The sequence below is a fragment of the Rhynchophorus ferrugineus genome, unplaced genomic scaffold (genome assembly GCF_030347505.1).
Source record: "Rhynchophorus ferrugineus isolate W39M unplaced genomic scaffold, kcgeb_rfMv2 rfM11, whole genome shotgun sequence".
Lineage (NCBI taxonomy): Eukaryota > Metazoa > Arthropoda > Insecta > Coleoptera > Curculionidae > Rhynchophorus > Rhynchophorus ferrugineus.
This window is the reverse complement of record NW_027472590.1, coordinates 152,857-167,951: the sequence shown is the minus strand read 5'-3', so window position 1 is coordinate 167,951 and position 15,095 is coordinate 152,857. Positions and strand designations below refer to the sequence as shown.

At 37.2% G+C, this 15,095-nt stretch overlaps 3 protein-coding genes across 11 annotated transcripts; 1 reads left to right on the top strand and 2 right to left on the bottom strand.

The window, feature by feature from the left end:
- Positions 1–366: 366 nt before the first annotated feature.
- On the bottom strand, positions 367–12,545 carry sgg (glycogen synthase kinase 3 beta homolog shaggy). 9 transcript variants are annotated; one of them, XM_076417647.1, is made up of 10 exons: positions 12,175–12,313; positions 7,609–7,811; positions 6,777–6,860; positions 6,495–6,542; positions 5,163–5,273; positions 4,894–5,084; positions 4,595–4,835; positions 4,247–4,303; positions 3,036–3,222; positions 367–2,765 (listed from the first exon to the last, which is right to left on the bottom strand). In XM_076417647.1, exons 1-10 carry the CDS (start codon positions 12,257–12,259, stop codon positions 2,584–2,586), a joined length of 1,389 nt encoding a protein of 462 aa, XP_076273762.1. In that variant the 5' UTR covers positions 12,260–12,313; the 3' UTR covers positions 367–2,583. The 9 variants fall into 9 exon arrangements, with proteins under 9 accessions (XP_076273762.1, XP_076273763.1, XP_076273757.1 ...); XM_076417648.1 differs by having other exon boundaries at positions 7,609–7,799; XM_076417642.1 differs by lacking the exon at positions 12,175–12,313 and adding an exon at positions 10,609–10,957 and having other exon boundaries at positions 7,609–7,799.
- On the top strand, positions 12,534–13,639 carry Spase22-23 (Signal peptidase complex subunit Spase22-23). Its single transcript, XM_076417654.1, has 4 exons — positions 12,534–13,013; positions 13,070–13,232; positions 13,290–13,393; positions 13,449–13,639. Exons 1-4 carry the CDS (start codon positions 12,871–12,873, stop codon positions 13,576–13,578), a joined length of 540 nt encoding a protein of 179 aa, XP_076273769.1. The 5' UTR covers positions 12,534–12,870; the 3' UTR covers positions 13,579–13,639.
- Fgop2 (Fibroblast growth factor receptor 1 oncogene partner 2) lies at positions 13,423–14,808 on the bottom strand. The gene is made up of 4 exons (XM_076417653.1): positions 14,454–14,808; positions 14,165–14,389; positions 13,960–14,112; positions 13,423–13,887 (listed from the first exon to the last, which is right to left on the bottom strand). The coding sequence occupies exons 1-4, from the start codon at positions 14,586–14,588 to the stop codon at positions 13,810–13,812; spliced, it is 591 nt and encodes a 196-aa protein (XP_076273768.1). The 5' UTR covers positions 14,589–14,808; the 3' UTR covers positions 13,423–13,809.
- Positions 14,809–15,095: the final 287 nt, after the last annotated feature.

Sequence of the window (15,095 nt, the reverse complement as noted above, 5' to 3'; positions counted from 1 at the left end):
GAGTGTGCTAGGCTATTAAGCACACTAGATTATAATTATCTTAAATTTGTAGTAATCAGATACTTCAATCAATGGTTATCATGATCTAGTTACTTGCAGCATATAGAGTAAAATTCATGTTTTATATACTAATTATTTTATTAATATTCATAAAGAGAATGTAAATTGCTTAGTGATCTGTCAAATAAAACAAGGGGGGACATAACTAATTGATTCTTACCTATTTCCGATGGCTGATAATGATTTGGCAGACGACGCACCCAAAAAAGAAAATAAAAACCTCTCCATTTGATATGTTATATTAGAGTTTCTACCAATTAGAGTATTCTCTATAGTCACAAAGTACTCGATTATAATAAGCATAAGTAATGAAATAAATTTCTTCACTTTTATTCAGTTAAAATAATATATACAATAACTAAAACAAGTGTTCAATAAAACAATATACAAGGACATTATATATCATTATCATTAATTTCAATTGTTAAACGGTATAAATGTCGATGGCGGTGTAAGTTTCCAAAAGAAAAAATATAGACACATATCATCGACGAATTGAAGTCGAGAAAACCAATATAATAAAATTTCCTTTATAAATCAATAATTTAATGGATAACACACTTTACACAGGTTTAATCTTTACATTTTTTTGTTTTAAACTGATCCATAACATATAGAAGTGCACAGAATTATGAATACCTAAAAAGTATATATTTTACTGAGAGATCTTCTTGCTAAAATATCCGTCCGATAAAATTTCATCAAACCTCTTTGAACTATGCCGTTTTGATATCGTCGATCGCAAAAATGAGTTGCGTTTATTGGAATTTGGAAAAGACCATGAGATAGTTTAGGCGCCTTTTAGCAAAAAGAGATTCCTACACCGGACGCTTTCGTTCCGTTCGCTCGTCGCTAAGGACGGTTACGCCCGCAAGAAAACGTCCCGTATATCTCCCTCCCATTAATTGTGGTGTGTCTGTGTACCATAGTTTCTTTTTTTGTCTTATAAACACATTTGATGCATTGCACTTTTACTATAGCTAAATAGAGACTTGTCACTCATTTTTTATTTTAAATTCTCTAAAGCAAAAGCTATAAAAGTATTTTTAGGTAGTAATACAATACCTAGGAGTAGTCTAAATGGTCTCCGGGGGGCGAGAGGAGGCTCGCCCGCCGGGGAGCGCTCGCTTGTTTTAGTTTAAATTTTATTAGATCACACCGATATTTAACCCTCTCTCCGTTGTGTCCGCCGCGTTCTTCCGGGTTCCTGTGAACCGAGGTGTAACACACACCATACTGTCGGTACTACTCGTTCGTTTATACAATTGGCGGAGGGGCCGGGCGTGGCCCGCGTCCCTTCATCGCGCCCCGATGCACCTTTCGTTTTTTGTACTATCGGTTCGAACGGATGATGATCGGGTCTTGGCACGGGGGGCGGCGGGGAGGTAGGTGCGGGCACGCTCGCCCTCGCTCCGTTTACAACTAACTGGCTAAAAGTAAAGTCTAGTAGAAAAAAGAACGAAAACAAGAAAGAAAAAACCTTAAACGTAACAACACCGAAAAGGACTATTCAGAGCTTCTTTCTCGAAAGAGGGGCGACTGTCGTTTAACGACAAGAAGTGGTGACAGTATTGGCTCCGCCCCCCACGGAACGTTTTAAATCCTAGTATCCATATCTTCTGCTACATCGAGAGGACTAACAACTTCTAAGGTCGCGTGGTCGCGGCCGGCTCTAACTTTTAGTGAGAGTTTCTCTATGCGTGGACAATGATCCGGTTCCTGTTATGGACTAATGTGAGAACGAACAAAAAAACCATACAAATAAAATCTTTTATGTTAGAATTCAATAATAAAAGTATCTACGTTACAATTCACCATTTTGTAAATTATGTCGCGTACAACACCCAATATACAAATTAATTAATAATGACCTAGTAGAGAAAAAAAATGTGAGAGAATATATACATGGGATTTGTTATACCGAATGTCCCAGCTGCAAAAAACATAAACAACAGTAACGCGGCTGCGACTTGCTAGCTAGTGAATTTAGTGCCCGTGAACAAGACAAACAACACTGCTCTCCCCGTTCCGCGAACGAAAAACCCGAACTACAACGTCCACATGCAGCCCAGACATTCCATATAAGGCCGATATCCTTGCACTGCCCGAAGGCCTCGTCGTTACTCGTCGACTATTCGCCTATAGTGGAGATAAACCGAGAAAAAATATATCCATATAGGTATATGTATATGTATATATATATAAACTTTTCGCTACATTTCCCACTCAACTTTATATAGTAGAAAACATTTATTTTTTTCAGTACTAGTAGAATAATTTAAGGTAAACATTTCTAACACGCCATCTAAAGGCAAATACAAGGATCGAAGGCGACGCTTTAGACAGCTGCGCCCTCCGTGGCCGTCACGCCCAACCGTGAGACCGCCCAATGTCCTGTACACGCGCATTTAACAAATGGAAATTCCCTGGCTCCGCCCACCGACCGCCATTGGTCGCGTGCGGCGGCTAACGTCTAGGCTAAGCTCCACCCCCGTCGGAACATGCGGTCGCGGCCGTCCGCTCCTAGGCCACCGTCGAGCCCGAGGCGTTTTGGAGGGGCGTGCTGGCCGAGTCGGAGGGGCCGTGCTCGGAGGCAGCTCCCGGCGCCGTGGTGTCCTGGGCGGTACTGCTCTCGCCCGACGACTGACCCGTCTGGATGCCGCGCGGGATCAGAACGCTGTTCAGAGATGGTTGGATACTAAGTTCTGGAAAACAAACGCCGAATGTCAGTTAACCGGGTCGTGCGATCAGTTGGACGATATTACAAAACAGAGAAAAAATACTATAGGTCGGTTTACTCAGATATTTGATACATCTCATGAATTTCTTCGAAGAATAGCATAATTGTCTGTTTTCTTATATCGTTTCAACGGGTTGTTCGAAATCAAACGTTATAAGTTATCAATATCTGTTGGTAAACAAGAAGTGACGCTTGGTATCTTCTAACGTTTGCTTCATCTTCCCACGCTGCTTACCGTGATCGGTGAAGTTAAACAGGGGCGGTAGCTCATTGCCGCTAGGCAGACAAGTACCGGGTTCGCGTAGTTCGTTGAAAAAAGCATGAGCGCAAGCCTGAAGAGGACTAATCCTTTGCGAGGGGGTATATTCTAGTAGTCTGGCGACGAGCTCGATGGCTTCAGGTGGCGTGCGAGCTCGGAACACCTGGAAAAGAAACAAAATTCGTCAAGCGAATGCAAACTATCGCGACGCTGACACAATTGAGACATATATGTGTATAGAGGCGATAATCCAGAGTTCCAGTGCAAATCGATAGATTGCTATACTAATTAAAATATAACGCTGTTTAAAAAACAACCTAACCCCTTTTGTTTGCAGATATTTCGATATAAGTATAAATCTTTTTAAAATATAATTTAAAATTGTATTATATTTTGCCATAATGTAAATAATGCAGTAAACAGTTTCGGAAATGTTTTGCTATCTTTTCTTTCTTTCTTATTAATCGTTTCTGAAACGTGATGTAACTGATGGCGAAAAATGAATCATATAAATAACTAGAAGCATCAAAGACATGACCAAAGAATGGAACGTCATTGCAAGAATACTGTGTGTGCACAGCGGGACTGGAAGATCCATCAAAAAGAAAATATGAATATTTTTTTGTGTGAACTCAAACTGGTCTATAAACCCGTAGACAGTTATAGTGAACAAATCGTAATAGTTCTGCTTTTAAAAATCAGCATTATTTTTTAAACAAACTGACGGCATCCTCCAACCCTATACATATATATATCTCAATTATATGATATTCTGTTACGGAGAGTGACACATAGCGAAAATAAAACCAACAAAAAAGCTGTAAATGCATAGAATCGCAAATGCAGGTTATTAGTACAGAGAAAAAATGTCCTCTTGACTTTTTTTAAATTGATTGAGATTATTGGCCTACTCGTGTGTTAATTGGTGATTCTTAACGAAAACAATGAAGAGCGAGGAATGAGCGACTAAAACAGCGACGATGGTCGTCATTTCTCGTCTTCAGTCGCCATTGCTACTATCACAAATGAACGAATTGAATCGGGATTAGACTTGGCCATGTAATGTTCTCAAGTACTCTTAAAATGAAAAAGTGGTAGTATTAATATGCGGCAAGTTTAATCCCTAACATCGGTGGTTGTTCATTTTGAATGTTCAGTCATCATCATCATCAAAACACGTGACTTACTCGAATTTTCTGATGCTCAGTACCGCTTCGCGGCATTGACATTTTCGTCAGCATCAACTGCAAGCAAACGTGCATTCACATTACAGACCTTTTTGCCAGCTTCTTATCAAACTACATCACAACTAGTACTACAAAATCGGTGCTCAACTTTTTAACGAGACCCTTAACCACCATCGAGATCACTGAGACCCGATGAACAAATCGAGGTTCTCGTCTCGAATGACTTAAGGGGATGTTCTGGCATCAAAATGTGAATGTTTTTAAAGTTTAAACCTACAATTTAGGTGCTTAGACCAGAAGATTCCCTTAAATTACAAGATTAATACAAGGCGGCGTGTTTCAAATTACCTGTTGCCACGGATGAGATTTGATTTGGGGAAACTTGAACTCTGTATAGTTGGGGTTCATCTCTTTAATCTGCTCTTTGGTGGGGGTGCCCAACACCTTGATGATCTCGACCAGCTGGTCCACGCCGGAGTCTCCAGGGAAGATGGGCTGCCCGAGGAGTAGCTCCGCCAACACGCATCCGGCACTCCACACGTCGATCCGTGTAGTGTAGTCTATTGCGCCGAAGATCAATTCGGGGGCACTGTAATGGGAGAAACGGGTTTAGAGGTTGAGGGACCGACGCCGTTAATACGGCCTACCGATAATATCTACTGCAAATGTAGGAGACGTTGGGTTCCCCCCTGACTAAGTGTTTCGCGCTGCCGAAATCGCACAGCTTCAGCACGCCCGTTTCCGGGTTCAGCAGCAGGTTCTGCGGTTTGATGTCCCTGTGACAGATGCCCAACGAGTGAATGTACGCTAGTGAACGAAACAGCTGATACATGTATAACTGCAACGCAAAAAAAAACAACAAATCAAACACCGCCGTTCACGACAAACACTGAAAAAGAAAAAAACAAATCGTTACCTTAATAAAGCTAATGGGTATAGTTTGTTTAGATTTGCTGTAATGCCGCGCAATTTTGTAGACCGTCTCCGGTATATATTCCAAAACCAAATTCAGGTACACCTCATCCTTCTGAAAAAGAGCACAACACATTAGAGCATCACAATCACTTTGCAATGGAAAGGTCGTAACTAAGTTTCCTCTATCGTCAAAGATATGAAATGGTATAGAATTACATATGAATAGGTGTTAGTAATGATGATAAAGGAAACACTATTTTTAAATATAATTTACTGGTGGTCTAAAAAGATACTGAATAAACAGACTAGGGATTCATTCTGATCAGTTTTTCAACAGAATAGATAAAAAGTTTAGTTTTCCATTCATTTACCTACTTTCAGAAGAGCGTATCAAGCAGGCCATGCTGCATTGATCTGAACAAATTATATTCAGAAGAAAGTTACTCTAAATTATTATTTGAATTGCAAAAATGCATCATTCAAATTTGTTGACTACTGTAGAGCACATATATATTTAATTATTGTGTAATATTGCCCTGTCCGGCATTTGTTCTCTGCAAACCTCTTCTAACGGCGTAAAGCTGGCTTCAAGACAGGCTTGTAAAAATCACTTGCCTCAGTTTTTCTATTATCGTACAAAAAATTCAGCCTTTATAAACTGTCGGCAGCTATTTTCCTAGTAGTCATGCAAAGGTTGATTCATTGATTTCCGATAGAAGTTTCAATGTATTTGGCCGTTGACACTAAAATTATCAATTTTAAATCATTGTAACCACATTCAGAAATGGGTTATGAGGTAGCAGCATCGCTATAATCTTCCACAACGAATTCTTTCATATCGAACATAAGTTAAGCTTCACATTACTAAAATTAATGCCTAACCCACCCATGGTACCGATAAAAATTAATTCCTAGTCCGGGTTCGTTCTCTTTAGACCATCGGTGTTTCAGTGTAAACACTAAGTTTACCAAAGGAAAAAAACCTAATCAACGTTTCTCAACTCCAAACGAAAACCACGTTTAGTGCCACTACGGCTGACTAGCTTACGACGTCCCCGGCAGATGGCTTGGCCCGGCCATTTAGGAGATACACCACCTCACACACACACACACACACAGGCAGTCGGTATTTTGTACAGGTCGAGAACTAAGCGAGTCTGTTGTTGTTAAACGTAAAATCGGTGCGCAAATATACAACTAGTATTGGGTTATAAAACTAGTACGTAAGACGGGGAGGACGGGAGGGAGGGGGTTACGATAAACGAAGATGGGACATCGGGGGAGCGGTGGCGGGGGTCGGAAGGAAAATAAAAACTTGAAAGCAGGTTCGTACCTGCTGGGTGGCCATGAAAATTGACATGTTGCAGGGGACCTCAGTTCGCTGTACACAATAAAATGGTCTCGTCAAATCGATTTTTAAACTGAGTATATTCGAAAGGGGGATCGGGGCATGATGCATAAGCTAGTGCGTTCCGAACATCTATCGATTTTACGAAGGCGCGAGGGACCGGAGGGGCGGCCGTTTTTTCCCCCTGACATCGCAACCGAACGAACGCACACATCTTAGGCACCAGGCTTCGGACTGGGGAGGAGGGCGAGAGCGAGCGTAACTTACCTTATCTCCGCTGGAGTAAAAAAAGTATTTAAGTTTAACTATATTACAATGTTCTAACTTCCGCATGATTTGGAGCTCGCGATTCTGAAACAGAAACAAACATATCCATCAGCTGAGAGCATTAAAAAATATTTATCGAACACCTGACATCGCGACAGGTTTTTAGATAACGACGCTGGTAAAACTACATATATATATGTTTAATTTTAAATTGCCGAACAATTTAAGTCACGGTACCAGCGTCTAAAACAATCACAATCAATTTAACATCGTTAGGATTAATGCGATGTCTCTTTAGACGACGACGTAAAAAATAAGGCATCGTTCATCGATTTGAGTTGTTTTTATGGCGTTAGACGGGACCTGTTTCAGTTTATCTGATGCTGGACGACGCGTTAAAAAATAATCCACATATCTAGTTATTAAAAAAAAGTTTAAATAACATGAACTTTAGGGTACCACGTCAATTAAGTGAAGAAAACAAAACAATGTGTCATATAATTGTGAGTTTATTTGATTACAAAGCGACAAATTGACCTATTTATTGTTTAAATCGTTACATGTGACGTATCATTGTTCTTTCATGAAGAAGTCCAGTAATAAAAAGATTGGTTACTAACTCTGCGAATAAAACTTATTTTTGTGACGCATGAAAGATGAAATATTTAAAGGTTGGACGTGGATTACTTTTTCTTTTGATTTGGACTTTTTTTTAAACCGGCGAAACCGTCCTATTTATTGGTTATTTATAGAAAACACGGTTATACTCGAACGATCATTACGGATAAAATTGACAGAATGGGGCGATGAAAACAACGAAACTCGTACTCACTTTAAATCGCTTATCCTGCAGGACCTTTTTGATCGCGACCAGCTCATTGGTCTCGCAGAGCTTGGCCTGGTACACAACTCCGAAGCTGCCATTTCCAATCACCTTCGTGTCGGTGTAGGAGACTTCCTGCGGCCGATCTGGACCCTGGCCTGGCGTTGCCACCACGGTGGTCACTTTGCTCCCGTCTTTACCTGCATAGCCACCAAAAAAAGAAAAAGTACAAATTCAATTTATTATGTTAAAACACGGCCCGGCGAAATTTGAACTCCGTGAAAAATGTAGTAGCGCGTTGAGTTGATAGAGAAAGTACCTTTGGTGATCAATCTATCAATTGAGGGAATTTAAAAATAACGCTATTATATGGGAAGATAAAAAAAACCTTTATTTTTACTAATTCTTAAATTTCCATATTCGTCAAAACTAGTGCATTGGGTTTTTTTTTGTTCTCGAGAATGAATAAAAAAAATTCGTCTGGATAATATCAGTTTTGAGGTTTTGGCAAAGGGTATTAAATAACATCAAAGTTCAAAATTTTCGAAGGCGTCTCAAGCAATTTAAAAAAATATTGGATAAGTGCATAGTATCTAATGAAGAACATTTACAAAAATCCGTTCTTTTGTTCACCCTCGTATCGTTTTATTAATTCTTCAACTTGTTTTAAATATCTCTATTGTTTTTTAATTAGCTGGTTCCTTAAATATACATTAAAACAAATTTACAATAAAAATCAATATTGGAATTAAAAACGTATACAAAATTGTGTGAATCACCTGTATTAATTCATGTGACTTTATAGTTGATAATGTGATTATTTATCCGATTAAGAGCTAGTAATATGCAGCACGCAATATGATAAAAATACGATTATTTCTATTTATGTCCTAAACTATATCGGATTGCTACAAGAGTACCATGTAAAGCAATTCGGTGTATACTTGCGTCAGTTTGATTTGAATGATTAAAAACCGCCCAAAAAATCGAAACCGCGAGTTATCCGAGAAACCTTGTTTTTGTCGAATGTACACACGTTCGAAACGTTAAATAAAACAATGTGTTGGTGTTGAAATACGGAGAATCGTTAAATACATCGACGCTATGATAATAATATTATAGTGGCCTGATAAAAGACGTCAAAATAGTACAATAATTTTGTATAAATATTTGCCAGATTCTTTGAACGTTGTAACCAGAGCGAGGCCTGCTCGATTCGAAGACAATGTTATCAGCGCCGAATAAAAAACGAAGCAATTTCAAAAGATTACTCCGATGAATTTCGGTTGGAATCGAACATTTTTCGTTACATCATTATCCACTATCAGAACCGGGACTTATCGCTCCAACTATGAAAAATAAGATGTTTTTAAGAAACGAGAATTATTTACCACCATACATTCGAAGTAGTCACGAGGATCGCGTGATATCTCCGATCATTGTTCTACGGAAAACCAATGAAGACGCTGTGGGTCCCTTAAAAAAAGCGAGTCTCGGAATATTCGGGCCTTGAAATAAACAACGACTAATTTGGTATCGGCCATTAAACATTTCCCAACAAAACCGTCGAGCGTGCACGGAGTGAACGATGTAAATGTACCACAGACCAAATTTGAAATTGGCCGTTTTCTAGGCGGATCACGCGTCGTGTCGCGAAATCCATATCGGGATAATTAACGATCCCATTCGAAAAAGGTACCTGATTTAACTTTGGCCGTCGATAGATACTTCTCGACCGTGTCGTCGTCCAACATCTCCTTGTTCGAACCCCGGATCCGTTCTCTCACCGCTCGCCCCGTCATGCTCTCAACCACTGTACGAATTTACTAATGACCGAGACGCGATTTCGGTGCAAATCATAAAGTGTAAAAGTCAAAAAGTGACGTCGCGGACAGGTGCATTAAATCAACGGATTATACCAGGCAGGGCATCATTTAAATCTCCTAAAAAAAAATTATTTTCATATCGGTTTGAAAATGTCTGCGGAACATTTCCGGATATATATTTGAAATGTTTTTCCGAAATTTCGAGTAGATCGGAATACAAGTCTAATGGAAATTTAACAAAAAACGAATCAATTTTTTTTCTAATAGTCCGTGAACACCTTTTCTCAAAATACAATTCTGCAATCTTATTCAAATTTGGCAGTATTTTTCAAAATAAACTCGACTGGGATCTTGAACGAAGATTTTTTTATTACTTTCAATCTTACAAGCGTCCACGCCGTTTTTGTATCTCATAAATCAAACGCGATACCAGCTGAATTTCCCGAATGAAGAACCCATGGCATATTGTAAAAATGTTGTTCTTTTTATAAAAAAAGAGAAAATATGCTTTTCTTTGTCCATAACCGATTAAATATATATGATAATATTCCACGATTAATTACCAAAAAAAAAATGTACAGCTTTCTATTTATAATAAAATTAAATGACCAATTTTCCTCAAATCATTCACCATATTGTTTAGTTAATCTTTTCACAGTAATTGACGATAAATGAAAATGACTGGATATTCTAATCAGATGGTGTCTGTGAAAACAATTCCGAAGATTTCTTTTTGTATTAAGTATCTTAAGAAAACATATAAGAATGGGCTTGAAAAACGAACAAAGATCTGATAAAAGATGAAGACAAATGGGAAACTAAGGGATAAGAATCAATGGATAAAAAAAGATTGAAACAATAACATGCAAACAAAAATAAGAAAAGTTGAAGAAAGCGTGTAAAAAAATAAAATAAGAACTGGATATAGAGTGACTGACTCTAAAGCATCTAGAGCGCTTCTTTAGAAGTGATAATGCGTTGTTCATGTGGTATTTAAGTCAATAACCTAATTATTTTGAAAAAGGCAAAGTTGATCTTAACTTCATTAATAGAGAACGGCGGAAGGATAATGTTTTTTTTTTCGTTAACATCGCCGTGTTTGCAGAAGTGACTAGTATGTCATCGGCTAGTACGTAAAACATTTAAGTCGGACGTGACATTCGTCAAAACTACCAAGTCCTACCGTTGGAAACAACGTCGTCGTCACGATTAATGTTCCAGATCCACGCGAGCAACGAAACGCAGCCGATACTCTCTTCTTCGGTCCGTGGATGCACATCATCGTTGACCACCACGTGTCTGCGGTTATATAACTCGTAATCAGCGTTATCAGCAACAGTCGTCCACAAGCCGTACTTAAAGCTACGTCTTTTAAGTGTGCCCGAAGCACCAACTGCCTTTGTCCGATCGAAATTATCTCGACGAAGGCCTGCGCCGTTGTTGGCCACGCTAGACAGAAATTTCAGGTCCGAAGCTGTGATGTTTTTCCGTTTTCCTTTAAACCCCATCCCCACGATTTCAGGATATTAAATCAAAAAAAGAATTAGGGAAAAATGGGATAATGACAAGAATTCTTGTAATAAACGTCGCAGTTGAAGGGTGCTCTAACCTCACTATATCACATGCCGATCGATCTCTAATAGGGCTGATATTTCTCAAGGAAATACAGATGACCTTCCTTGTTATTTGCGGTCGACTTCATCAGAAATTGATAAAATCGCTCCAAGTAGTCGGCAGCGAGACAAATGATTGTGCAATGAAGTTCAAAAATTATGTCACTGATGAGTACGACGGAAAAATCGCATTGACATTGTATATTTTTGGAATATACGTTAACAACCGCGGGTTTTTCCAATTCTGGCATAAACCTTTTGATTAGTAATCCAACATCGATTGATATATCTTGGGAGGCAAATACCACCTTCGAACCGGGAATATAATTAAATTTCTTTACTTTAAAATAAAACGATTCCCTTGTCGAAACGAAAAAACATAAACGTCTATCGAAGACACGAACAATGGGAAAATAAAAATGCGGCCGCGTACGCGATAAAAGTCGGAAAACTACTGCAGCATATCTAAACGGACACAAAATGAAAACAGCCTTAACATTCCGGATAAAAATATGTGTGTAGGATTATTTTCAGTTTACCTTACGCGATTCTTTCAGTTATATGGTGAGACTTGGGATTTGAACGACTTAGTTACGACGCGATCGTTAACATCATCGTCATCATTAATTAATCTAAATATTTGCGTTTCTATTTTACTATTACAAAGGATGTATGGAGGACGGCACTTAAGATGTCATTTGATTTAAGTGCTTTTTAAAGACTTTATGCTATGACTCTAAAACGGGTTAATTAAGTTGGGAGTGGCTGTGCAGTAATGGGGGGTTAGGAACCCGATTCTTCCCGACCACCATGTCAAATTAGTAATTTTTTTTTAACAAATAATATGGCGAGTGTGTTCCACGAAGGACCAGAGCAGGTAGATAAATGGATATTTTATGATTCAAAGTAAAAGTCGTTAACATAAACTTGACTTTTTTTTTTTGACGTCCCGCAGCAGTAATAAATTTATTTCAATTCACTAATACTTATCGATGTCGATAATGTCGGAATATTTAGTTAAATAATTTGAAAATTGCACCAAGTGAAACAAATGAAGGGGGATTTTGACAGAAGGCTCATGGCGGCCATATTGGTGCGCACTAGGAGACAAGACGACGTAATGTGCAGGTACTTACTGCTAATTTTCATGCCTCCAAGTGGAGGATTTAATGGTTGCTTGTTACCCTCGGCGAAAGACGTGGTTCTCGGACGTCCACTCATTCTTCTTTACACTTTACGTTCTCGCAATACCCACACTTATCACATTTCCTTCGCCCTTAATTCGACGAGTATTTTACGCCTTTCGACTGTTTTTACGCGCGCCGTTGGTCTAAATCCGAATCGTTCCACTTTTACGCGAACACGGGCCACCAGCACTTCATTTTTACTTCATTAATTTCCTCATTAAACCATTTTTACCACTTGGATCAGGCTTCACCTTCCCATTAATTTTTCGATGCTCAGACATTGACCCGATCGGCTCTCTTCGCGACCAATCACATTGTAGACGTAATATACGGATTTACCCGAACGGGACATTCAATAATTGTTATTTTTCTTCATCGCGCCATCTATCAGACTACGGTTGAACCCCATGTAGAAAATTTTAATAGATTTTAAATAAATTATTTCATTAGAAATATATTGAGAATCAACCTAAAAATATCATAAATCATTTAATAGTACTTTATCATATTTACAAAAAAGGATTTAATTTCCATAAATAATATTTATTTGCAAGAAGGTAATTATGAAAAGAAGGACATAAAATAAAACACAACTCAACCTCACTATTTTCTATTGACGTGTCGATATTAAAACAGCAAGTAAAAATGCATTCGGCCTTACAAAGAGGGAATGCAATTTTTGCGTACACACTTAGTGTTTTATCATTTCTAACGTTCTGTTGCTTTGCGTCTACTGTATTTTTGGATTATACCACAGGAACTGATATAAAAACTGTGACAGTTTTAGTGTAAGTTATGAATGTGTTTTTTCGGTATATGTTTTTATTTTATTATTTTGTTTTAGTAAAAATGTACCAGACTACAGTGCATCAAGAGAGAAAAATGATTTAGGTTTCATAACATTTGATTTAAAGACTGACCTGAGTCATTTATTTAACTGGAATGTTAAACAATTGTTTCTGTACCTAACAGCTGAGTACACGACACCCAGTAATGAGCTGAATCAAGTGAGATTGACTGAAAAACTTTTCATATTATAATCTACTAATGTAATGTCATTTCAGGTTGTACTATGGGATAAGATAGTTTTAAGAGGAGAGAAAACTGTATTGGATTTCAAAAATATGCATACAAAATATTATTTTTGGGACGATGGTAATGGTTTAAAGTATGTAGTATGAATTAAAAATGACCATGTTTTTATATAAATTTTTTTATTGTAGAGGAAACAAAAATGTTACATTGACATTGTCCTGGAATATTATCCCTAATGCTGGTTTCTTACCGAACATATTTGGAACTGGCTCTCATTCATTCAAATTCCCAGCAGAATACACAACTTCAAGAATGTAATTCATTCCATCTAGGGTATAAATAATTTCAATTTTGGTAATAAATTATTCTTAATTAAAAAGTTAGTTTTTATTGCATTATACACAGTGTGAAAGGTGGATATAATCATAATAGTTTTATAAATATAATTAAACTAACAAAAAAAAAGAAAATATAGAAAAAATTATTTTTATATAACCATAAGTTAGCACTAAAATATTAATTTACACATACAAATTGGGGATAACTTTATTAACTATCAGTTTGAATATTTTTATCTTCGGTGTTTATGTTCACTTTATGAAATGTATGGAGCACTTCTCTCAGACCCTATAATATAGCAACAGTTCCTTAGATTTATGATTCTATATTATAATTTATTTTTACTGTAGTTAACAATACCTTGTTTTCAGTTTGAAGTTGTCCAAGAATTTCTTCAAATTTCAAATCTCTATTTTCATCTAACAGGGCTGCCTTTTCCATGATGGCAGCCATTTCTTGTATTTTTTCTGCTTGTTGTTGTATAATGATTTGATATCTCTTATCTTGTAAAGCCTTCAATGCAAAAACGTCAAAACCAAGGTTAATTTCAAACTTCTGAAGCTACCTTGAAATCAATCCTAGTCTTATAAATTTGTTTGTTAGTATGTTCTCTATACTTGGTCATAATATGTTCCAATGTATATTGATAATCTTCCAAAGCAGATTTCAGTTCTCTATTTTCTTGTTGTATTTCCCTTAAATGTCTATTTTCCTTCTGAATATTGGAAATCAGTTGAGAATGAGGCTTTTGTTTGGCCACTTCATTCAACTGATCAACTTCCTCTTGAAACTTAAATAGAAAATTAGGTGAATACCATTAACTTAATTAGCATTTAATTAACTCTTAAAAATACCTGTTTCATCGCATCAATTTTCTTATTAATAGCATGAGTTTCGGCGAGCAGAAAATTCGCTACCGAGTCTCGTTCCTTCAAACGACCAGCGAGTTTCTTTGCATCTGTGATTATTTGTTGTATAGTGAGAGACATTCTAAAATGAATCGAACGGACTTTCGGAAACAATATATTAACGTATAGTTCAACGAGAACTCAGCGATTTATTTAACCATAAATCATAGAGAAGCGAACTTAGAGTAATCATTCCATAAATGATGAATTAGAAGCACTAAAATTACAGATTCCATAATTTCAACATATAATAATCTTTGTAAAATCTATCTACGTCATTTAGTGTCAGATGTCACTATGCTTCTTCTTTTAAAATCCTAGAAACTGACACTCTTTAAAAACAAATTTCATAAAAAAAATTGAATGCACAAAAAGTTGTTTTTATCGCATATTCATCGAACTTGTAGTAGGTTAGTCGAATAAAAACCTTATGGTATTTCAAAAAATAATTAGCGATAACTGTCAAAATTTTCAGTTGCCGCTTTTGTATAGGGGTGTCGGTCCTTGTAAAATTATCGATATATCTTTATATCGATATTTTAAAAGGATTATCGATATATTTGACAAAATTCGATATTGTTTTTGCAA

Bases quoted from the DNA above. Each gene is read 5' to 3' on its own strand.
- sgg (XM_076417642.1), bottom strand. From the start codon at position 10,933: ATGGGGTTTAAAGGAAAACGGAAAAACATCACAGCTTCGGACCTGAAA. The intron at 5,085-5,162 runs GTAACGATTTGT...TTTGCGTTGCAG, and splicing joins TACCCATTAGCTTTATTAAG to TTATACATGTATCAGCTGTT. The intron at 2,766-3,035 runs GTAAGCAGCGTG...TTTGTTTTCCAG, and splicing joins GTTTAACTTCACCGATCACG to AACTTAGTATCCAACCATCT.
- Spase22-23 (XM_076417654.1), top strand. From the start codon at position 12,871: ATGCATTCGGCCTTACAAAGAGGGAATGCAATTTTTGCGTACACACTT. The intron at 13,014-13,069 runs GTAAGTTATGAA...ATTTTGTTTTAG, and splicing joins AAAACTGTGACAGTTTTAGT to TAAAAATGTACCAGACTACA. The intron at 13,233-13,289 runs GTGAGATTGACT...ATGTCATTTCAG, and splicing joins CCAGTAATGAGCTGAATCAA to GTTGTACTATGGGATAAGAT.
- Fgop2 (XM_076417653.1), bottom strand. From the start codon at position 14,588: ATGTCTCTCACTATACAACAAATAATCACAGATGCAAAGAAACTCGCT. The intron at 14,390-14,453 runs GTATTTTTAAGA...TTTCTATTTAAG, and splicing joins AAATTGATGCGATGAAACAG to TTTCAAGAGGAAGTTGATCA. The intron at 13,888-13,959 runs GTATTGTTAACT...GCTATATTATAG, and splicing joins AACTTCAAACTGAAAACAAG to GGTCTGAGAGAAGTGCTCCA.